General features: G+C 38.1%; 4 protein-coding genes across 8 annotated transcripts in view; 3 read left to right on the top strand and 1 right to left on the bottom strand.

Moving 5' to 3' along the window:
- phip (PHIP subunit of CUL4-Ring ligase complex) overlaps positions 1-3,363 on the top strand; it is a 40,601-nt gene extending 37,238 nt beyond the window's left edge. For 3 of the 4 annotated variants that reach the window (XM_028439374.1, XM_028439373.1, XM_028439375.1), the window contains exon 40: positions 1,040-3,363. In XM_028439374.1, the coding sequence (XP_028295175.1) occupies positions 1,040-1,743 (704 nt within the window). In that variant the 3' untranslated portion in view covers positions 1,744-3,363. The remainder of the gene's footprint in view (positions 1-1,039) is intronic. The other variant, XM_028439376.1, reaches the window with a different exon arrangement.
- Positions 3,364-6,803: 3,440 nt separating this feature from the next.
- Positions 6,804-11,684, top strand: LOC114457837 (uncharacterized). 2 transcript variants are annotated; one of them, XM_028439949.1, is made up of 7 exons: positions 6,804-7,049; positions 7,193-7,334; positions 8,910-8,993; positions 9,115-9,206; positions 10,120-10,265; positions 10,730-10,849; positions 11,153-11,684. In XM_028439949.1, exons 2-7 carry the CDS (start codon positions 7,210-7,212, stop codon positions 11,288-11,290), a joined length of 705 nt encoding a protein of 234 aa, XP_028295750.1. In that variant the 5' UTR covers positions 6,804-7,049; positions 7,193-7,209; the 3' UTR covers positions 11,291-11,684. The 2 variants fall into 2 exon arrangements, with proteins under 2 accessions (XP_028295750.1, XP_028295749.1); XM_028439948.1 differs by having other exon boundaries at positions 7,168-7,334.
- Positions 11,685-12,512: 828 nt separating this feature from the next.
- irak1bp1 (interleukin-1 receptor-associated kinase 1 binding protein 1) lies at positions 12,513-14,532 on the bottom strand. The gene is made up of 4 exons (XM_028439197.1): positions 14,164-14,532; positions 13,156-13,237; positions 12,949-13,079; positions 12,513-12,876 (listed from the first exon to the last, which is right to left on the bottom strand). Exons 1-4 carry the CDS (start codon positions 14,433-14,435, stop codon positions 12,627-12,629), a joined length of 735 nt encoding a protein of 244 aa, XP_028294998.1. The 5' UTR covers positions 14,436-14,532; the 3' UTR covers positions 12,513-12,626.
- The window catches only part of LOC114457416 (hormonally up-regulated neu tumor-associated kinase homolog B), a 124,100-nt gene continuing 114,909 nt past the window's right edge, over positions 14,255-23,445 (top strand). Inside the window, exon 1 of the mRNA XM_028439193.1 lies at positions 14,255-14,442. The gene's annotated coding sequence lies outside the window, so the exon portion shown is untranslated. The remainder of the gene's footprint in view (positions 14,443-23,445) is intronic.

The raw sequence follows: 23,445 nt of genomic DNA, 5'->3' as shown, positions 1-23,445 counted from the left end.
ACCAAGGAAATGGTTGGTCGACCAAGACTATGGCATACGAAGCGATTAGTCGGCCAAAAAAAAAAAAAAACGGAGAATGAAAAAAAAGAGACATATATTTAGTTTTGGCGTTTTGTGGTGCCGATTTGCTTTTAAACATAGACCATTTATGATATGAACCTTATTCAAGCTTTGACCAGAACCCGACAAAGCAAAAGTGAAACCTACAGGTTTGACAAACATTAGGTATTTATATCCGTGCCCGACCTGAAATCGACAATTAAAACCTATTTTTTTCCTCATACAAATGACATATTTACGTTTGTTTTAGTGGTAAGCCTGCTTTTGTTAATAAACTGGTAATGTCAACATCACATCAGCGCACGGGGAAACAAACCCACGTCAAACACAGGTGCGCAGTGTGCCCACGGCGCTAGAGACAGCAGTCGATCTATTTACATAATCCATGTATCAAATATGAGGATACTCCATGTTCTTGTGCAGAAAAAGGATAGGTTCAACAGTGGATGCTTGTTTCAAGCCTGTCTTAATTCGTTCCCTCTCTGCTCTGATCTGATCTGCTCTGCTCTGAGGACAGTGCACTGCGCAGTAACAGCTGAAGCGCAACACTTTTTCTTTTTTTTTTTGCAGCGCAGCACACACTCACACACAGCTGTTACTGGACATAGAATCATGTTTAGGCGTTAAATAAATTGTATTTGATATTTAATCCTGATAACCTATATACAGTAAGTGCATTGCATTTTTTTTTTTTTACGGTATTGAAACTGATGTCATTGCTGGTCGCCCAATGAAAATCTTGGTCGATCACACTGGCATCGACCAATTAGTCGACTAAACGACCAAAGTTGGCAGCCCTTCAGTGTGCTGTGCTGAGATCATCGGAGAGCACACAAACACACAAAGTCCAATCAAAACTGTTCTATGCCTGTTTTTTAATCTTTATGTCTGGGGTCAGTTCAGATAAAAATCTCTTCAGATTTAGAAAATTCTCATGCTTAAATCTCTCTGAATATATTTCTCTAAATGTCCACTCCAGGCTCTCCTGTTAGACCTCCATCTGAGAGAACAGCCCACCTGAATGGCCACAGCAGTCATGTGACCCTCGGGGTAAGTAGAAGGAGTCAGAAGACCAAAGTCGACCCGCCACAAAGTCCTCCGGAAGACTTAGCCCCACCCAGCCCCTCCCGACCCCGAGGTCGACCACCTGGAAAAAAGAAAGGAAAAAGGAGCAAGGAGGATCCGAGTGGACGCAGCGACCACAGGAGCCCCTCCCCCGACGACGAACTCAACCAATCCATAGCAGATGAAGGCGAAACATCGCTGACATCCGACACCCCATCGTCGCCCAAAAAACGTGGCCGGCCTCGAGGTGCAAGGGCCGAGGAGTCCGCTCCACTCACTGAGTCGCCCGAACCCTCGTCACTAAGGAGAAGCAGCAGGAGAACAGGTGAGGCTACGCCCCCTCCACAAACTGTCCCTCAGCAGCGACTCAGCCGGAGAGAGTCATCGAAGGAGGACGGTCGGAGGGAGTCCCCGAAGGAGGACGAGGGCACAGACGACGGTGCGTCCATGCAGACCAGAAACCAGGGGCGGCGCTCGGCCTGGTACATGGAGGAGGACTCTGAGGAGGAGCAGAGGCAGCTGCTGTTTGAGGACTCCTCCATAACATTCGGCACCTCCTCCAAAGGCCGAGTCCGCAAACTGACAGAGAAAGCTAAAGCCAACCTGATAGGCTGGTGAGAGGGGGCGTGTTCCTCACAGCTAGGATTTACTGTGTGTGTAATTTGGAGTACAGGCGTCCTGCTCACTGGTCCCTGGTTCTGCTCCTTTATTATTGATCCATATTGGATCCCAGAGGAGCACCAGGACCAGGACTCCGGTCCAGTGTGCCGATCCGCCTCTCGCTCTCTCTTCTCATGGGGATTTAAGGACGGGAGGAGTATCTTATCTTACTATGTTGAAGACCCTTGTGGCATTTCTTCCTAAAAGTGCCCATGGAGTCCACTAATGAGGTCTGTGATGTACCACAGACCCCCAGCCCGCTCTACGTCTTTTTTTATAGAACCCATTGTCTGCTTTTCTTAAGATTTTTACGTGATGATCGGCTCAGTTTGGAAGTCTTACACATCGTCTCTGCGTGTGTGTGTGCTAAAATACCAAATGGTCTACCCTGACTGCTACTGTGTGTTTAACTATGGACAGGTGAGGGTTTTTTTTTGTTATTTGCATGTCAAACAAAGAGGAAGCAGCAGCTTTCTTCCACTGCAGCTGATTAAAGGTGAGGATAAGAAGGACTGGTAGGGTGAAAGGTCATTCATGTGTCCGTGTATCCTCAACATTAGCAATACCTTGTGCCTTTTTGTCTTCAGTGTGTGAGTGCATGTGTGTGTATGTGTTGGTGTGCTGGGCCTGTAATGGAAAAAAAATACATGTGCCTGTTTGTATGTGAGTGTGTATGAGTGTGTGTGTGTGTGTGTTTTCTATCACGACTACAGCGTGCAAACAGTGGCAAAGCGTTCGAACGACTCTCAAAGAAATGTATTTATAGCAGCCGAGAATAATTCACTATCGTGTAAAAGATGTCATTATTATCCATGTTGATATGTTATTATAATCATGTGACCAACCCTAAAGTCAGTTTATTTTAAAGCCTGAGGGATTAGCTTCGAGATGCACTTATCAAAGACTGGCTGTCAATGCAGTCAGGGTTCTCACCAGGAATATTTCACAGCGTAGAGGGATCACGTGGCACGCAAGTTTAGAATTTTCCGAGGGCCAAATTTTGTGAAGTAAAGCTAAAGTTTATATATATATATATATTTTGGTTACTGCCTTACTTTGAAGCCAAAAGTTATTTGTTGAATTGGTGAAGGGTCATGATGAATGGAGTTAGAGTTACTCATGCTTGATATACAGTAGTTCCTCGACAAATAAATACTCAGAGACACGACGTAGACAAGAAATAACATTTTATTCAGTAGATTGATTTGAAGATGTTTTTCAAATTTAAACGACAAAAAAGCCTGACATCACACCATAAGGGATCAAAATCACACCGTAGAGGATTAAAATTACACCATAGGGCACACGTGTCAAACTCAAGGCCCGGGGGCCAAATCCTGCCCATTAGAGCATCCTATTCGGCCCACAGCAGAAAGCAAAAAAGTCAGAGAAACCATGAATCATTGTGTAAAATGCCAATTTAAATGTGGATATCTCAGCTTGACATCTTCAAATGTATAAACAAATACAATGAAACTGACATTTTCATTTCATCTGATTTTTAATCTCAATTTTTTTAAATAACTCAATTTTTCCCAAATCTTGGAATTTTCTTCAAATTATTCCCCAAAATTACCCCAAATTACATAAACGTGGGTCACAAAAAATTATTTCAATTGAAGATCTTGCAGGGACTGATATCTGTCAGTTATTGCTTTGATATTATCAGTGCCGTACATACAGTATTTTATTATTTATTTATACGTGGAAGTGCAAACTAGTGCACAATAATGTTTGAATTACATACTTTCCTGTCTGAAATCTGTGACCCACTGAATATAAACTGCTCCGTATTTGGCCCCCGAACTGAAATGAGTCAAAATCACACCGTAGGGGGTCCTACGCTCAACAGGTGAGAACCCTGGCAGTCTTGGAGAGTACGGTTACCATGTGTACTTTAAGTCATTGATATATGAAAATAGATGTTTGAATTGTTGACGTGTTTCTCTGGTGACCACACACACATACGCACTCACATTTCTGCCTCACATCCTGACGCTAACAGGATGAAGCCGGATCAGACTGAATCTCAACAGAAAGCAAACCATGCAGCTGGAGGGAGGGAGGGGCATTGTGTGCCTTCGCTCCTCTCGGCATATCCAATCTCTGGTTGTGGGGCTTCTTTCTAGTTCTGCTGGTGTTTGGGTTCTGGTTTTCACAGCCTGGACTGGAGCTGACAGACTGGAGATATGATGAGGAGGCTCTTTGTTCATGCAGCATCGTTAATTATTATTATTATTAGGTTGATTAAGTGAAGTCTTTCCATCCAAATCTTGTGAGTTGCATCACAAATCAAACGCCGTTATTACCCTCAAGGTCTCATCATGGAAAACTGAGCTATAGCATCTTTATACACACCTGCTTTATTGGATCAATATCAATATCTGTCACATATATTGGACATACAGCCATCAGCCATAAAATTATGACCAGTGACAGCTGTCAACCTTATTTTAATTCAGGGGCCAAATACAGACCAGTTTGACCTTATGTGGGCCACAAGTTTTAGGTTGAGAAAAATAGCTAATTCAATATTAATGTGCCCTGGTTTGCACTTTCCACGGATAAATGATAGTATGTGAGTATACAGTATCAATTTCTATGATTTTGTGAATTAGGGGAAATTTTGCGGAATAATTTGAGTTCTTTCGATGATTTGAGATTTAAAATGACTGCCGTCGTGATATAAGAAGTGGAAAACTGAACTCAAATATTGTGGATTTTAATTGAATTTTTCTATTTGAAGGGACTCAGATCTCTACATCTGCATTAGTTGCTCATTTACAAAATGTTTCATGTTTTTTCTATCATTTTTACTTTCTTGAATTTCATGCTCTAAACTAAAGAGCCAGATTTGGCCCCCTGGGCCTTGAGTTTGACTCCTGATTTAGACGTAAAGGAAAGCAGGGAACATTTCGGAGTAGAGTTTAAAAGTGCCAATAAATTGTTAGATAACTGCAGTTCTTCAGTTTCGATATGATACCTATTCTGTAGCCTCGGTTGTTGGCCGATACCCATCCAATTTGATATCAGCATGAATCATACTTACTTTTATTACTTATTTTGTAGTGTGAAATGTTTGAATCATTCAACACGGGACATAATGTTAAACCATCTTTCATGCCAAAAGATGGTAGTCACATGAGGTTTACCATTTTAGAGTGAAGGATGTAAACATGGGGCGCATCATCAGTCGTGTTCCTTTGAATCAGGGGGTGTTTCGGCCTTTTTGACATTTGACACCCTCATCAAAGGTGGCCAGCTACAGGGTGATCAAGCCTGAGCTTGCGTCCCATACCTGTTTCCTATTCTCTCCTATGTGCAGATTTAATCTTTCACTCCCTAGGAAGTGTCTGCTCTTTGATCTTTTCCTTTGAAAAGAGTTGATCAAGTTATAATTACTCAAACAAAGTAAGCATTAGAAAAACTGACCCCTTTATTATTAACCAATGGGTTAATACATACATTCTAACCTTAAACATGAGAATATTCTATAATTGAAAAATAGATAAATAAATTAGAAGACCCTGGAAAATTAACCTCAATAAGTCCAAATAAAACAATATATATATATATGTATATATATCAGAGATATTAGCTGCCGGTCGACATGTTACGATTTTTCTTTTTTTTTTTTTTTTTTTGCCAATGTGGGATTGATATCCGATATCAATCCAATTGAGATAAAAAAGTGCATCCCTGTTTATTATGCTATGAAATGGTGAATTACGGAATACTAAGTAAGCAGTTTGTCATATATTTATGGCTGATTGATGTATGTCTCAATTGTTTATTTTTGTCAATGCCAAATTCTGTTTTTTGGGCACAGAAGTTTTAAGACGTGGCTTATGAATGTTTCTGTTTTTAAAGAGTTTTTTGTTTGTTTTTTAAATCTCCACACTGACTTTTTTGGGCTCTTTTACTTAATACGTGTTAATTGTTTACAGAACGATAGATCACTGATGACATCTGGGGGGAAAGAAGCAGCCACTTTATGCTGTGTTACACACATTTATGGACATATTTATCACCTTATGTTTCCACGGACGCTTTGTTTATATTGTGTTGATGAAGAACTGTACTAGAAATTAAAACAGCCTAAAACACTGCACTCTGCTGCTGCTGCTTGTCTATTTTACAGGACTCGCCTCTCTTTGGTGTTTCCTGTTAAGGTACATTCGGAGACATTCTTTTCTGAAAAATCATCAAAAGCTGAGATTTTTGGCCAATATGGTTGTAGCGCTGTGTAATAATTTCCTTTCTAGCTACTAGAATATAAACTGTAATTCTGAGTGTATCGCGTCTGATTTTAGAAATTCAAAAAAAAATCCGAATGCATTGAAAAACATTGATATTTCAAGATATATGACCATAATTGTGATCTCTCTCTTTTTCAAAATAGTTTTATTTCATGTCAAATAATCATTTGAAATCACACTTTGACAGGATTTAGCTGTAGGAGATAACTATGTTTAAAAAAATAAAGTCAGACAAAGACGTGGAAAGTACATTTTAAAGCCTTACAGAAATAAATTAATGAATGTTTTCATGTTCCCTATAATGGCCACACGTATGTATCCTTGATTGGGGATCATTGCATACTAAAAAGAATTAGTCACAATATTTAAAATGTAGTAGCATATATACATTTATTACATTTTCAAAATCTGTTCAAATCTTCATAAGGTTTTAAAAGTGATGTTTAGTGTTATGATTAACGCATTATCAGCAGTTGATTTGTTTTGTGTCCCTTGTGTATGATATGGAAGCCCATTCCTGCCAGTAAAAAAAACAACAAATTAAATTTTAAATCTAAGTCATAATTTTGAGAAACTATCTCATAATTATATTAGATATATTTTTATTTTTTATTTTACTTTACCTAGTTTCTTTCCTTCTTTTTAAATTTTTTTTTATTTATACTGGCGGAAATGTGCTTCCCTGCGTATACCTTTAAAAAAAAAAAAAAAAAATCATTACGCCCTCTGGCGTTGGTGAAATGTAACTGCGTGTGAGTTCACTTCCTGCCGGAGAGCCGGCTCTTCCTGACGTGGCGAACTCCAGGGTGTCCGCCAGTTGTTCGTGGGCTGCTGGGATTGGACGGTTTGTTTGTTGGGCAGTTTTCGCCAACAAAAATATGCAAATGAGGGGGTGGGCCTGAGACCAATGTAAATAAGTCAGAAGTGAAACCTGTCACTCACGTCTGGTGTTAGTTCTGACGCAATGAACGGAAAGTAAAAGCAAAGACTGGATTCTACCAACAGGTATGAACAACTACTACTACCAGTAATATGTATTTGACTGTTATTTTCACGTTTTTTATTTTTTTAAATGTATTTATTTAACACACTTACTTTGCTTTATTGTACTGACTTATTCCAGGTGTCCCTTCCTCCTCCACCCACAGGTGACACCTGCCCCGTCATGCCTGCGCCACGCGCCGCTGCGCTATTACAGGTGGCGTTGTTGATCTCCGCTGTGCCTGCGCAGTACTTCATCTCCAGGTGGATCGGATCAACAGCTGCACAGCGCTACCACGCCACCACACGGTAGGAGCCCATCACAACAGACAACAGACTCTTTATTTTTTTACGTAAACGGATTAGGGTCAATCTTGATGGAAAAATAATTTTGGGCAACTCAATAATAAGTCGAAATGTCGAGAATAAAGTTGAAAGGTCTAGATTAAAGTCGAAAAGAATAAATCAAAGTCGAAATTTTGAAAATTAACTCAAAATAAAATATCGCGAAGAAAGTCAAATCTACGGAAGCGGACGAGGGCCAATTCGCAATATCTCGTCAAAGTCCTGAAAGAGACGCAGTGTTTACAAGCTAAAAGAGAAATAATGCCTTTGTTGTTAAACCCCACTTTGAAGAACAGTTTAACGCATTCGTCGATACAAGGCATTTTGTAAATAGCCACAATCTGCTGTTTGTTGTCATATATGGTGAATAGGTCCTCGTCAGCTTCCCTATTATTGACTTTTACCACGATATTTTATTTTGAGTTTATTTTTTTTGAAATTTTGACTTAAATCTAGTATTTTTTTACTTTAATCTTGAAATTTCGACTTTATTCTCGACATTTCTATTTTATTCTTGACTTGCCCATAATTATTTTGTCTATGAAATTTGGCTGTATTTCTTCAATTTTTATCACGATATCGTATTTTGAGTTCGTTTTTGAAATTTTGACTTTAATCTCGTCTTTTCGACTTTAATCATGACAACATATTTCAACTTTTTTCTCAAAATTTCAACTTTAATGTGGACATTTCCACTTTATATTCTTGATTTGCCCAAAATTATTTTCTTCATCAAAATTGGGCTTAATCCACTTCCGTAATTTTTAAATAAACTCCATTAACGTCTTAATTTTAATTTTCCTTGGAGTCTAATCAGAAGTTTATCCAGGCCTTACAATATGCAACATATTCAACTGATCAAGAGAGGGATTTCAAAAGGTTATTAGGTAAACCTGCAGTGTTTTGATAATTCTGCCAAGGAGGTAATATTTTCACTGGCGTTTATTTATTTGTTTGTTTGTTTGTCTGTTTAGCAGGAATACATCAAAAGTATTTACGGTTTTAATCAAGAATAGGCTTTTTTGCCATTGATGATTCCATCACATTTTGGAGGAGATCTGGATTAATATACTGATTTGGGATCGGTTTCATAAATCCATAAATCCCTAACTCTCATCATTGGTGAAATTTAAAAAAAAAAAAAAAATGTAGATCTCTGTTCGTAATGTTTATGAAATTTGACTCAGTTATGTCAGGTTGGTTCCTCTATTACCCCAATAAACTGGAAACCTGGATTAAACTATTTGGCGTGTGTCAACTGAGCAAAACTTATAATTACTAAGTATTTTGCAAGAACAAAACATGCACAGTTGTCGCAAAAAAAGAATGCACTTCTTATTGTGTCGTCACTTTTGACGGCATAAAACGTGCTTCAATGCTTTTGGCAACCACGGCGCTTTGTGTAACAAACGGGTTCAACCATAAATCACAAATATACGACTACTGAGGTTAGTTAATCCTTGGTTACAGTCTTTGTTAACAGGATTATCTAATCCTTACGTAGGTTAGTCTTTACTAACCAATGCCTTGCTGTTAAAGGTTGCTCAGATGGTGGAGAGAATGGAAATCCTACCTCTGTGGTTCATGGGTAGAGTGGGCAAACCTGCAGTTGTCCAAAGTCACGTGAGTACAGGGACACCATTATTGTTATTTTTAATCATTTTGTTCCAAATTATAAGTTGTTTATCCAATGATGTTAAACTTTATCCTTTAAAAACCCCAAAACGTCTTTTACTCTCTGAAGGTTTCTCATTGGTCTGGGAGAAGATGAACCAGTAGAGCAGCACCTCCATCACGATAAGTTGGTTTTCGGCAATGACGAAGGGTTCTTTGGAGGTTTGTGCTTTCAAACATCAATACATGAATAGAAATGTTTCAGTTGTTAGCTAGGGCTCCTAATACCGCATAAAGAAATGCTAATGAGTCCAGCAAGTTGTTTTTGTCTTCTTTTTTATAATAATACGTTAAGGCAGGGATGGGCAACTTTATTACAGCAGGGGCCACAAAAATGTGATTGTATCTGATCAGAGGGCCACATTATCAACATTCAGGTCAGCATTAGAATACTGACCGATCTGAGCATTAATACAGTGGGGGGAAAAGGGTTTTGTCATCTTTTGGTTTTTTTTTGTACTTATTTTGTTTGTTTAAGTAATTTTTCTAGTGGTAGTTTGTGGTTTTTGTGTACTTTTTGCATTTCACTGTCGATTTGTATGTTTTGGGAGTTATTTTGTGTATTATGAAGGACTACACTGTATATTCCTTCCAACTTCTTCAAATACAATTTTTGAAGATTTGTTTTGGGGGCCACACAAAATTAGATGGAGGGCTCCCGGACATGTGGCCCCTGGGCCACCAGTTGCCTATGTCTGTGTTAAGGTTTCATTTATTCAGACAATTTTTTTTGGGAAATTTACTTTGATCTCTTGACATGTTTCGACTGATTGCTTTGATGTATCCTTGAAAGTGGTCAGTAGATGCCTATTTCATGCTTTGATGCTTTGCTTAGAAAATAACTCACAAGGATACATCAAAGCAATCAGTCGAATCATGTCAGGAAAGTGGTCAGTAGATGCCTCTGAGGAAGACTGACAGTTGGCAGTCGACACATGTCAGATCAAAGTCAATTCCCTGAAAAAAGTTGTCTGAATAAATGAAACCATAACATATTTAATGCTAATGACTCAGTCTATGTAAACTAAACAAAGTATAAACTTGAGTTGAAGCATTCGTACCATTTGTCTTCCAGCCTATAAGGAAGTGCGCAGTCCCCGCCCCCCCTTCGTCTTTCTACGTGTGGGTGACGTGGTGATGGAGGTAAAGGGTCACAATGTAGGAGTGGTGGTGAGCTGGGACTCTGAGCGCCGGGTTCCTCCAGAAGAATGGCCCGATCAGGTCATTGAACAGTGCAATCACTTTAAAGATCATTGGTTGGTTGTAGGGCTGGGCGATATGGACAAAAACTCATATCTCAATATACAGTATACAGTACAAAATAAATCTTGATTATTTTAATTAAAATTAGGTCTTACCAGAAAGAACATTCTGGGTTAAATTTGCTGATGCAAAATGCCACACAGACACGTATTAAACAGCAGCACAATATGTGCCACTTTTGGCTTTTTCACCCATTAGGGACAGCACGTGTGAGTGAGTTAAGCAATGACTCCTAAAACGAGTATTTTGATACAAAATGAGCTATAAAAAACATGTGTCTAGATATAGGCAATATTATAATTTTCAATATCGCCAAAAGAGAAAACTCGATACATTTTGAATCTCGATATATTGCCCAGCCCTAGTCATTAGGTTTGACTGCAATCCAGCTGTGTGCACTGACACTTGATGTATGTGTGTAGGAAACTACACCACAGAAAACGCCGTACTACAAGGTGCTGTTCCGTGGAACCGATCCATCCCATGATTTTAAAGTTGGATATTATGTTCAGACCTCACTGAAGCGCCTCACTGGGGTCAAGGTAAGAATGTAAAACACACACACACATACCAGGGTTGGGGTCACATTACATTTTTCAATTATCCATGTTCAATTACAACTCAATTGATCTTTTGCAAAAGCCCCGCCCCCTTATTTACTTTTGGAATGTCAATCGTGTTCCTGAGTTGGTCTGTAATGGCTAGGAGAAGGTTACCGGTGCATGTTAGTGACTCTTTTTTGGAGAAATACTAAATTATAATTGAACATGGATAATTGACATAGTTGTAATTGACCCTAACACACACACACACACACCTCTGACTCTCTGCTGTGTTACTTCCAGCCACATATTCCCATACTGGAAAGGTACTTCACACATTTTAATGGGAGACGCTTCATCATGCAGCCCTGGCTTCGAGCGATCTTCCCGGATGATGCAAATGAGGATGAGGATGAGGAGGAAAACCTTCACTTTCCCTGATGTTTTTAAGACTCACCCAAGATTGGATGGAGAGTAATTTATTGTAATCAGCACTAAGTGGATTCAAAAGTGCACAGGACACACTACGGAACGTCTTTTTCTGTATGTCTAGGTCAAAAACACTGGTATTGGTCAATAAAACAGAGGTTATACATTAGAATCATTGAGTTTAACTGTCCTTTTGTCCTTTGGGTCAATATGACCCAATTTAATGTTTATCCTTCAACAAATAATAAGATACACTAACTCTAAAACTGAAAGTTTGACCTGATGGTGGAGCTGCAGGAAAGGTTATATCATCACCACAACCAATAGGGTTCATACTCGTGTTCATTGTTGTTGTCAGTAAGATTTGGATGAAAATTATTCAAGATAAATAAATTCTAATTCAAAAGTGTGGCCTGATGGTGGCGCTAGAGAACAGGTTAAGGATTCATTATCAAGGGTTTCTTTTATGTATTCAACAAATAAACATAACAAAGTGCCTGGGGGTCAGATTGACCCCAAGGTTAAAATGTGTTCGTAATATTTGAGGGTTAAAAAAAAAAAATAGTGCAACATGTTCTATTTCAAAGAGAGGGTGGCACGCTGTTATGATTGTAAATGCTTTAATTCATTTAAAAAAATAATCTTAGCTGAACACTTTCAGAATAATAATAAAAATGCTCTTAAAGTCCATGTAAAGCAAATTCAGCCATTTTCTTCTAAACACATTAAATAGGTCGTAAATGTATTCCTTAAAGCATGTAAAAAGCCATTCAACCATTTATAATGTAATTGTGGAGATATGGCTTCAAAAACTGTTTCAAACTTCTGTGTTCAGGATTTATTGGGCGGGTAACGTAACCATCATTAGCGTAAACCCGACCCTGCTGCTGAAGCACTCCAAACTTCCTTGACCTCCAGCGGGCACGATTCGGCCCCTAGCCAATAACAAACCACATATTCGGACTTGGGAGTAAAACTTGTTTGCTGGTGCCACATTTACCATGACTCTACCTGAGAGAGATGCACATATTTGGACTCGGGCGAAGCAGACCTTTCCACTGACATCTCATTTGGCCCAATCCGAGCACTTTTGTAAAACTAATGGGAGAAGCAGTATTGATGCTGGAGCCACTTTCACACTGCTCTCTCCCATAGACACAGAGGCGTAACTGACACGCCCCCAGCGTTCCAGAGGAGAGAGAAGTGCTTGTTTTTCCATGATTTTGAGACCTAATTTTATATACTTAGCAAAATTTTTTCATCTTTGAAATTTGGCTCAGTGGTCAATGACACGTTTCTGTTGTGTGACAAACTCATAACACAACTGTATTTCTGCTTTACACGGACTTTAAAGTTTTTTCCGACTTCTGTCTCGGAGGCTGAAGGACACTGACACCTGGGAGGAGGCAGTGATCACAGGCACGTGAGGAAGACGTACACCACCTTCTTCTTGTCCACCTTCTTCTTCCGCACTTCTCCACTCCTTGGTTTGCTCCTCTTTTACCAGCAGCGGTGAACCCAGGCTCTGTCCCAGGAGCTGAGTCACTTTGCTGGCCTTCTGCTGAGCGTTATCCACAGCTGACAGACAGGCACGTACCCTAAAAGACAAACGCAAGACGTTTAAACTGCTGCACTGAATCAAAGTTCTCCACAGCTGTTGTTGCGTTGACCTCGTTTGGCTCAGACATCCCGAGCTGTGGAAGAACTGCGGCGCCCCTAAACACACGCTCTTGTCCAGCTTCTCCAAAAGTAGCGCACATACTCGCTCCATCTTTTCAAAGTCGGAAAACGTCACCGTGACCTGGGGAAGTAGTTTCAGCATTGTCACACATTCGTCGTGGCATCTGCGTCGTTGGATGTTCGTCTGAATGTTTCACCTCTGCGTCCATTCGATACAGCTCTACTTCCTTGTTCAGAAACCTCCTCACTGTGATGTCATCGTCTGAGATACTTTGCTGTCTGAACAAAATTATGATTCATTAGTATACAATCGCATCATTATCAATACGGCGATATATCACGATATTTTTTCCATCTAACTGTGCTTGATGTTGTCCATGCTGTATTTGAATAATAATAAATAATAATGCATTGGATTTTATATAGTGATTTATCATAGACACTCAAAATGCTTTACAAAATTAAGGTATTATTCTTTCACTCCATACTTAGTGGTGGTAAGCTACTATTGTGGCCACAGCTGCCCTGGAGCAGACTGACGAAAGCGAGGCTGCCATAGTGCGCCATCGGCCCATCCGACCAAATACAAAATAATCTGGAATATATATATATATATACACAGCATATATTAATATAGGCGATATTGTAATTTTCTATATCGCCAAAATAGAAAACTTGATCTATTTTTAATCTCGATACATTGCCCAGCTCTAACCAGACATACAACTAAATAATTACTGATCAATGTTAATGTGGTGTAATGCACAACATTGATGAAATAAAACACTACAAATGTAAACAAATATGTGCAAAGCTAAATAATGACATTAAGGTCTGTAATAGATGTTTTATACAAATATTGTTCAAACTCTTGATTTTTTAACAGCTTAAAAAATAAAAAAGCCAGAAAACTGGTTAGAAGCTTGATGAGTTTGTTGCCATTTCAAATTCTCAGGTAACTCCAACACGTAACTTAATAAACTTAATAAACTCAAAAGCTGTAGAAAAGTAAATCCAGCATTGCCACATTGCGTAGCATCGTAACAATGAACAACAAACTAAATAATTCATAACATTCAACAAACAAGGGCACTTTGGGGGAGTTTGTGGATATTAATAGTTATTGTGCGGGAAATAAAAGCCAGTATCTGGCAACCTCCGCTCTGGTAAACCCGTGTTCCGCTCATTATGTTGTCGGTTCTCACCTGAGAGTTTGTAGAATATAGTCCAGTCTACGTGATACGCTGCCGGTGACCTCACTCACTGACTCCTTACTACTGCACACACTGACGCGGACCGACACACGGTCCGCCGGGCAGCTGACCTCCGCTGTCCCGGTAACCTGGACCTCCCTGAGCGGGTTGGAAGCCGCCCTTTGCGCCCCCTTCACTGGAAGCACCGGCTCTGCCTCTGGAACCATCAGCTCCCGACCGGAAGTTGGTACCACCGAGGCATAGACTCTGCACGGACTGTCCATGATGGAGGTACGAAAACAACTTCCCGCTGCTATGGTTATAGCCGCAAAGGATTTTGGGATTTGATGCCTATTGCAGCCTGAAAAACTACAAATATGGGAGTTTTGTTGGCGATGACGACAGGAACTGTAAAATACTATTTCAATGTTGAAAAATTAATTTTGATTCTCACTTGAAGGTATATTAGAACGTAATTATTCAATTTATTTATTTTTAATCAGAAATCCCTGTACGTACATTAATAAATTAATTTAAAAAATCACCTAATTCCTTCACAGTAAAGATATAATCTTTATTGTGTTCATACTAGGCTAATATCTTTGAAATCTGAAAAATCCTCAGTTTTAGGGATAGGGTTAAAATGTGGTTTCTGGGCGTCAGTACCTCTAGATAGACGACAGGGGGCAGTAAAACTATCCAAAATCATACAAAAGTCAGCAGAAATACTTGTAAATAAAGACTTACTAGTGCTATGAAGGATGTTTCCAAATGACGGAGGTTCTTTGGAGTCTGTGTCCCTAAGCCATTCTATTTGTCGACACTATTAAAATTATTGTATGCACTTTTTTCTTATGTTTTATACCTGAAACTAATTGTATGAATTCCACATAAAACACGTCATTTATTATACTGATCCCATTCTCTGTATTTTCTTTCACTAAGGTATGGGATAAAACTTTTGCCAGTAGGAAGTCATACTAAGGACAATTTGTTGCAGCAGAAACTCTATCCATGTCCAGTTTGTTTGGTTTACATTGAGTATTACACTGTGAAATTAGCTTTATAATCCCAATGTAAAGACACAAGGCCATATTTGTTGTTGTTTTCTCTGGTTTTGCCAACGTGTCGGTACACAGTGATATCCTACATTGGACACAAAGCTTCTGCCAAGAGTCATAATGCAGCATGCAATAGTCTATTTTCTTATGAGAATGAGCCATTATATGATAAACCCTCATGGTTGTCTAAAGCATATTGTTCATTCAGCCAAAAACAACAACAAACTGGACTGTTTCCATCTTCTTTGCTTCTCCAAACCCTCAAAGTTCACGCTGGCACTTAACATTCAGGTTTTCTCCCAATTTCTCCAAAAGATGCCAGCACGTAAAGCCCTGGTTCTCATTGGGCCTCACTAAAAAGTTAAAGGTATGCTTGTTGTGAGCGTATAAAGGAGGCAACGTTGCTTTACTAAAAGATTATCCATATAATTTGTTTTTGTATATGAGCTAACCTGGAGCCAACCTGGAGTAAATGCGCTTTTCAATATAGAAAATGTGTTATTTACTGAATGTATAGAGAATTTCAAATGAATATTTTGCATGAAATGATGGATTCAAAAACATCTAAAGAAAAATACTTATTAATTGTACAAAATTAGGTAAAATATTGAACGTAAGAGGTTATCCCTAAAATATAAGAACAATCTTCACACCTGCTTTCATTGATCCATAAATACTTACGCTGAAAAATGAAGAAATGTTAGTAAAAATTGGCCTCCTGATTGAGTTAAAGAAGAAACCTGATGTCCTTGGATGGAAACAATGGCCACGCACTTTGGGTGAAAGATTTGACTGTATTAGTGTCTAATCTTTCACTGTGTATTACTACATCAAACTGTGTTGATGTAGTAATGCACTTTGCTGTGATTGAGTCTCTCCATGTCCCCCTTTAGACCACAATCAAGTTCCATTTAGTTTTATTGCTGTTTTTTTTCATAATGCTTTCAAAAAAAAAAAAAAAAACATAGTCCAGACTCCCTTTTTTCTGTGGGTGGCAGTAAATTACAGCCTTTTACTGCAACTCATTTCTTCTTCTTCTTTATGTATCGATGAAGACAATAAAACACGGGGCTTTTTCACTGTCCACAGCTGTCATCTGTCAAAGTCTTTTAAGTGAAAAGTAAAAAAAAAAAAAAAAGAAAAGTCAGTTTATTTCCTTTCAGAAATATCCCACCCTGTTAAAAAACAGATGCTAATAGAATGAGAAAACATCATAAATGAAGATTTTCTCGTTTCACATCTCCTCAGGACTTTTTTTTTTTAGGTCGTAAAAGTAGAATTGTGCTCCGATTGTTCGATCAGTGGGGGGGCACACGTACTTTACCTGGAGGCTCCTCAACACCTGGTTAAGCAGATGAAAACATGGTGAACAAAATGATCTGTTTGCCTTGTTTTAAATCCTTAAACATGTTTTCTTCGAGAGTGAATATTGGAAGAAATGGTTTAATTGACGGCAGTTGCTATTCATACGGTTGCCGTATCAATATACCGACATTCTATTCGTACGCAGCGCCCCTCATTGGCCAGTTTAGGTCACGTGATAGGTCAGTCATTGGCCAGTTTAGGTCATGTGACTAAGACTAAACCTAACCGTAAACCTAACCCTAAAAATTGTTGCGATATAGGGTTCTAACCTAAACCCTAACCATAACCCTAAAAATTGTTGCGATATAAGGTTATAACCTAAACCCTAACCCTAAAAATTGTTGTGATATAGGGTTCTAACCATAACCCTAAAAATTGTTGCGATATAAGGTTATAACCTAAACCCTAACCCTAAAAATTGTTGCGATATAAGGTTATAACCTAAACCCTAACCCTAAAAATTGTTGCGATATAAGGTTATAACCTAAACCCTAACCCTAAAAATTGTTGCGATATAGGGCTCTAACCTAAACCCTAACCATATAAATTGTTGCGATATAAGGTTATAACCTAACCCTAAAAATTGTTGCGATATAGGGTTCTACCCTAAACCCTAACCATAACCCTAAAAATTGTTCCGATATAAGGTTATAACCTAACCCTTAACCATAACCCTAAAAATTGTTGCGATATAGGGTTCTAACCTAAACCCTAACCCTAAAAATTGTTGCGATATAAGGTTATAACCTAAACCTAACCCTAAAAATTGTTGCGATATAGGGTTCTAACCTAAACCCTAGCCCTAAACCCTAACCATAACCCTAGGAATTGTTGCGATATAAGGTTATAACCTAACCCTAACCATAACCCTAAAAATTGTTGCAATATAGGGTTCTAACCTAAACCCTAACCCTAAAAATTGTTGCGATATAAGGTTATAACCTCACCCTTAACCATAACCCTAAAAATTGTTGCGATATAGGGTTCTAACCTAAACCCTAACCCTAAAAATTGTTGCGATATAAGGTTATAACCTAACCCTAAACCCGAACCATAACCATAAAAATTGTTGCAATATTGGGTTACAACCTAACCCTAAGACGCCATATACGTGTATTTTGGTAAATGTACCAATAGCACCGGTGTTGTCCGTACCGCAACCGTACGAATAGACACTTTCTTCATTGATATACTCTTCATCCTTCTTTCAGTTGCGTACCACATGTTTACTTTAACTCAGATGATGAAAAGGAGTTGAACATTTCCAACTGTTGATCTGGTGTTACTGGAAAGCAGATGATGGTGTTTTATTATTTGGATCGTACTCCTGTTAGGTCCAGAGAGCCGAGCAGGGGACCACCGCTTCCTGCTGGGTTCAGTGTGGTATCAGAGCTATTTTCACATGCTGTCACTTGGCTCTGCAGCGTCCATCACTGTAAACAAGTCTTAGTCAAATAAACTGATCCGCACAGGCTCTCAGGCCTATAATGCAGGCTTTGGGTTTGGATCACGCTTTAAATGATCAACAGGAAGACAGTAAAAAGTCTAACTGAGGGAATTTCCAAACCCCCTAACACATATTTGCAACTTATCATTACAATCTGGTCATTTTCCGAATAATATGAAAGTAGCAAAAGTAAGGAGACAAACACCAGTTCACTAGTTAGAGACCTGTTTCACTTCTCTCACAATTATGAAAAGTTCTTGAGAACGTTTTTAACTCCAGACTAGCCAGTTTCATAGAATAATCCACATACGGATAATCAGTATGGTTTTAGAAATAACTGTTCAACATCATATGATCTCCTGGATCTAATCGAATAGACAAAAATAAATATGGAATAGGGTTCATCATTGATCCGAGTAAAACATTTCACACAATTAATCACAATATTAATTATTAGGGATGTCGCAATACAACTTTTTCATTTCCAATATGATACCGATATTGCAGCCTTGTGTATCGGCCGATTCCGATATTAGCATGAATCTTTTCTTTTTTTCTTTAATACATTTTTTTTTTTTATCACTATTTTTTTGTGTGGAATGTTAGAAAAGGCTTGATCAATTGATCAACTGACCCATTTATTGTAACCAATTGGTTACATACATTTTAACCTTCAACTTAATATCTACAGTATTGTCCAATTGAATAAAATCAATAAAAAATGAATTGCAAAAAACAACAAAACAAAAAAGAAAATGGAGAGTTTGGAAATTTGAATCTGATATTCGATATTCGTTTTCAGGCTTATATCGAACCGATATCGGATCGGGACACCCCTATTAATTAATAATCTGGAACAGTATGGTATTAGAGGTGTAATGGCTGAATAGTTATTTCAAAAATAGAAAACAATGTGACTATCAATTAGAATGTCTGGATATAGTTTGTGGCCTCCCACAAGGTTCACTGCTGAGTCCAACACTAGGGATGTCCCGTTATAACTTTTTCACTTCCGATACAATACCGATATGGCTTCCTTGATTATTGTCCGCTATCGATCCAATACGATGTCAGCACGAATCATACATACTTTTATTACTTATTTTCTAGTGTGGAATGTTAGAAAAGGCTTGATGAAGTGATGTTACTCAAACAATAGTCAACAATTCAAGTTCATTTCAGTTATTTTTTACTCTCAGTATATGGTGGGAACAACTGAGGGCGGGGACAAAAACAACAAAAACTTATCGGAGCGCTTATATCTAAGATTTATTTTAGATGCAGTCCGATAAAATCCGATATTCGTTTTCTGGCTGATATAGATCCAATATCAATATCGGATGGGGACACCCCTATCCAAAACTGTTTAATATTTATATCAATGGTATCTGTAAAACATCTCAATTACTAAAATTCATTCTGTTTGCTGATGATACAAATATATTTGCATCAGGAGAAAATCTTCAACAATTTCTACATACTGTTAGTTTGGAATTCACCAAGATCAACAAATGGTTTAAGCACAATAAGTTATCATTGAATCTAAACAAAAGTAAAATTATGATATTTGGTCATTCCAAAAACAATTCAGTTAGAGGGTGTTCATATAGAGAGGGTGCAAGAGATCAACTTTCTTGGCGTTATTGAGGACATAATAATATATTTCAACTAAGATATCTAGAAGCATCTCAGTCATTGTCAAAGCAAAGCACATTTTAAACAGTAATTCCCTTCACATACTGTTTTATTCTTTGATCTCGCCTTATTTAAATCATTGTACGGTTTGTATGAGGCAGCACACACAAGAGTTACTTTAAAGCCAATAATGATATTGCAAGAAAAGAGCTATTCGTTTATTACGCAGGCTAACTTTTCTGGAACACACAAATTCACTATTTTTTAACATAAAAACTTGTGAAATTTGACGACATTGTTGAATTTCAAACTGTACAACTTCCATACAAACCAGGAAAACCAATTATCACCATACCATCTACAAAATACATTTCACGAACAAATTGGTGGATACAATTTACGGGATGAATTAAATTTCAGAATTCCAACACAGAACAACCATGAAAAGCTTCAGTATCACAGTTAGTGGTGTCAGGGTGTGGAACAGCCTGGATATGGAGCTGAAGCAATGTGCAAATATCAACCAATTTAAAATTAAATATAAACTAAGGATTTTTTGAAAAGTATAGTGAGGAAGAACATAAAAGCCTCTAGGGGGCATCGTATGACAACCTGCAATATATGAATTATTACTGATGGCATTGGTCCAGAGAGTTCTACCAGGGAATGGGATGAAGAAGTTGTCTGAATAAATGAAACCATAACATACATTTAAAAAAAAAAAAGAAGACATTCGCGTCCACATGTAGAATATAAAGTGTTTCACAAGTTTCTGGGTAAAGATATCTGAAAACTGCTGACTCAGTGTCCTGATCTGAGGTTTGACCAGGATTGATGATGCATCTAAGATTACACAAAGCTTTGCATTGTGTAATCATTTTGGCCTTGAGGTTTTTTTCGGCAGCAACAGTGGCCTTATGTTCAGATTTTGTTGTTTTTTTGGCATTTTGTTTAGAAGAAGAAAGAGTAGATTTAGCCATTGTTGGAGGTGAGAAAAAATAAAGTGCTTTTATCTTCTGCCATTTGGCGAACGAGGGTCTCCATCTCCGCTGGTCTGGGAATTCTTCTGGAAGAGCTGGTAAAAGTGCTAAAATGTGAAGCATGTTTGCTCCATCTCAGTGTTTAATCTGTAATCCGAACTTTAATGAAATATTTAGTTTTCCCTCCCAGTTATATATATATATATATATTTTTTTTTTTTTTTTTTTTTTTGAAATTTGTTTGAAAGTCTCACTGAGGAGAGAATTCCATGTAACACCTATCCAGCATCATGCTAACACTCCTCCTCACACACATGCACAAAAGCTGAACCATGTTGTAAATACCCCATAAAGACGCCACATCTGTTTATTTGCAGTGCACATGAGGCGATTCTTCTGCTCAAACACACACACACACCCTGGTGAACCTAAACACCCACACAGAGCGAGGCCTGCGTGTGTTAATTTGTGTGCGTGTGCAGGCGTGGATGGTGCACAGGTGCCACTAATGATGGCAACAATGTGTGTTAAAGAAACTGAGGATTTGGTGGTACCAACCTGATACGCCAATAAGTATTTAGCACAAGTCGGAACCCTTCAGAGAGCCGACGACGTGTGTCCATCTGCCAGGTCAACAGGTGTGTGTTTTTACAGCATTTTGTGTTTCATTGGTTTACACTAGTAAACTTAATAATCCACGTTCCCAACATTTGTGTTTATAATCTGAAAAAAAATCCAGTGAAAAGCTTCCCCATTCCTCTGTTTATGTTTGAATGTATTATAAATTGACGGAGTCATTGTTGCATTTTTCTCTCTCTTTTCCTCACCTGCACTTCTGTGCGTTTTAAAGCCTTGTTGGGTTTCAGGGCTCTGTTAAAAGTTCAAAGCCAGCGTTTACTACTGTAACTGGAGCTAGTCTGTGCTGGGCCTTTTGCTAATGAGTGTGCAGCTAACACACACACACACACACACAAAACAGAGCCTTTACAACTGCATAAATTATAAGACACACACATACTCCCTTTGTAGAAGTCTGTGATGTTTGCCTATTGTTAGCGCGTTAGCAGCGCTAGAGGAATAATATCCAAAAATGATATGGTTTGTGGAGGCTGTAACCATTAGGGCTGTAGTCAACCAAGGAAATGGTTGGTCGACCAAGACTATGGCACACGAAGCGATTAGTCGACCAAAAGGAAAAAGCCAGAGAATGATTGAACAGGTGGAGAGAGAGGCACGTCAAACACAGGTGCGCAGTGTGCCCACGCCGCTAGAGACTGCAGTGGAACTATTTACATAATCCATGTATCGAATATAAGGATAATCCATGTTCTTGTGCAGAAAGAGGATTGATTCAATAGTGGATGCTTGTGCTTCATGCCTGTCTTAATTCATCCCTCTCTGCTCTGAGGACAGCTCACTGCACTGACCGATAAGGCGTAGCACGCACTTGCACAGCTGTTGCTGCACGTAGAATAATATTTATACATTAAATAAATTATATTTGATATTTAATCCTTATCACCTACTGTATATAAGTGCATTGCATTTTTTTTTTTAAACGGTATTGAAACTGATACCATTGATGGTCGACCTATGAAAATCATGGCCGACCACGACGGCATCGACCAATTAGTCGACTAAACGACTAAAGTTGGCAGCCCCAGTATCCATATAGATTTGGTGTGGACGTGATGTAGCTTTCCAAACGGTCTGTTATGAGTAAGATAGTAGCTACTTTAGCTTTGCTGCCACAGTTAAGCACATCTTTGGCAGCATTTTCCTCCTCGGAATCACCACAATGTGATGACACACTGTAAAGCATTATCCCTCTGTGATTTGAACAGATGCAACCCCATAATTTTGCCTTACTTGAGGAATAAAATAGTTCAGTAATATACAAAAAAAAAAATGATTACAACAAGTATCCTAAAAGTAGATTAAAATGTGCACAAAGACTTAAAACAGGCTTTATTAATAGTGAGAAATTATCAAACCCGGAATAAGGGATTATTACATGACAAATATATTCAGTTAATCTTTATTATATACTGTAGCTTCATTACAACACTAGTCATCTCGTAGTGTTTATAAATAAAAATTCTTAAGAAAAAAACCCAGCGTTTCCACATGAACTTGCATCAGCTACAGTGGGTAGAAAAAGATAATACAAAATACTAATAAAAATAAAATACTAAGAAAATCTAAATGTAAATATACATATATATTTCTTTTATTGCAGCATTAGGGTTTTGATTGATTGTCTCTATTTCAAACATGTAAAATGATTTTTTAAAAAAACCAACAGTTTAGAAAAAAATGAAAAGTGATGAATTATAACAACATAAATAGACCATTGATATGATCCACAATTTAACACTTAAACTTCTCAACTTACATGTGCGAAAAGGAGTAGAAAGAAATGTAAACTTATTTAATCCTACCCCTTTATTCAATGCCGAGTTTGCTTTTTTTAAGTACAACTAATATAACAACTAGGGCTGAACGATTTTAGAAAATAATCTATTTGCAATTTTTTTTTTTTTTCCTCAATATTGCGATTGCAATTTAATATGCAATTTTTTTTTCAAGGGCCTCTTGTCATGTATTTTTCAATGAACACAATAAATCAATCTGTCTCATAATAAACAATTTCAGATTTATTTACACTTTCAATAAATATGAAATATACAATTTAAAGCACAGATTACAAATCTGTGGCTTTACCTCTTCAACATATCTAACTAACTTCACGTTTCATGAAACATGCAAACATGTGGACTGCACTTCTTAAACACCCTCTGAACTT

Source organism: Gouania willdenowi, chromosome 24 (assembly GCF_900634775.1).
Source record: "Gouania willdenowi chromosome 24, fGouWil2.1, whole genome shotgun sequence".
NCBI lineage: Eukaryota > Metazoa > Chordata > Actinopteri > Blenniiformes > Gobiesocidae > Gouania > Gouania willdenowi.
This window is presented reverse-complemented; position numbering and strand designations above follow the sequence as displayed.

Excerpts from the sequence above, each read along its gene's own strand:
- LOC114457837 (XM_028439949.1), top strand. The coding sequence starts at position 7,210 with ATGCCTGCGCCACGCGCCGCTGCGCTATTACAGGTGGCGTTGTTGATC. Across the intron at positions 9,207-10,119 it reads TGACGAAGGGTTCTTTGGAG|CCTATAAGGAAGTGCGCAGT; the intron begins GTTTGTGCTTTC and ends TTTGTCTTCCAG. Across the intron at positions 10,266-10,729 it reads CAGAAGAATGGCCCGATCAG|GAAACTACACCACAGAAAAC; the intron begins GTCATTGAACAG and ends GTATGTGTGTAG.
- irak1bp1 (XM_028439197.1), bottom strand. The coding sequence starts at position 14,435 with ATGGACAGTCCGTGCAGAGTCTATGCCTCGGTGGTACCAACTTCCGGT. Across the intron at positions 13,238-14,163 it reads TATATTCTACAAACTCTCAG|ACAGCAAAGTATCTCAGACG; the intron begins GTGAGAACCGAC and ends AATTTTGTTCAG. Across the intron at positions 13,080-13,155 it reads TGTATCGAATGGACGCAGAG|GTCACGGTGACGTTTTCCGA; the intron begins GTGAAACATTCA and ends CTACTTCCCCAG.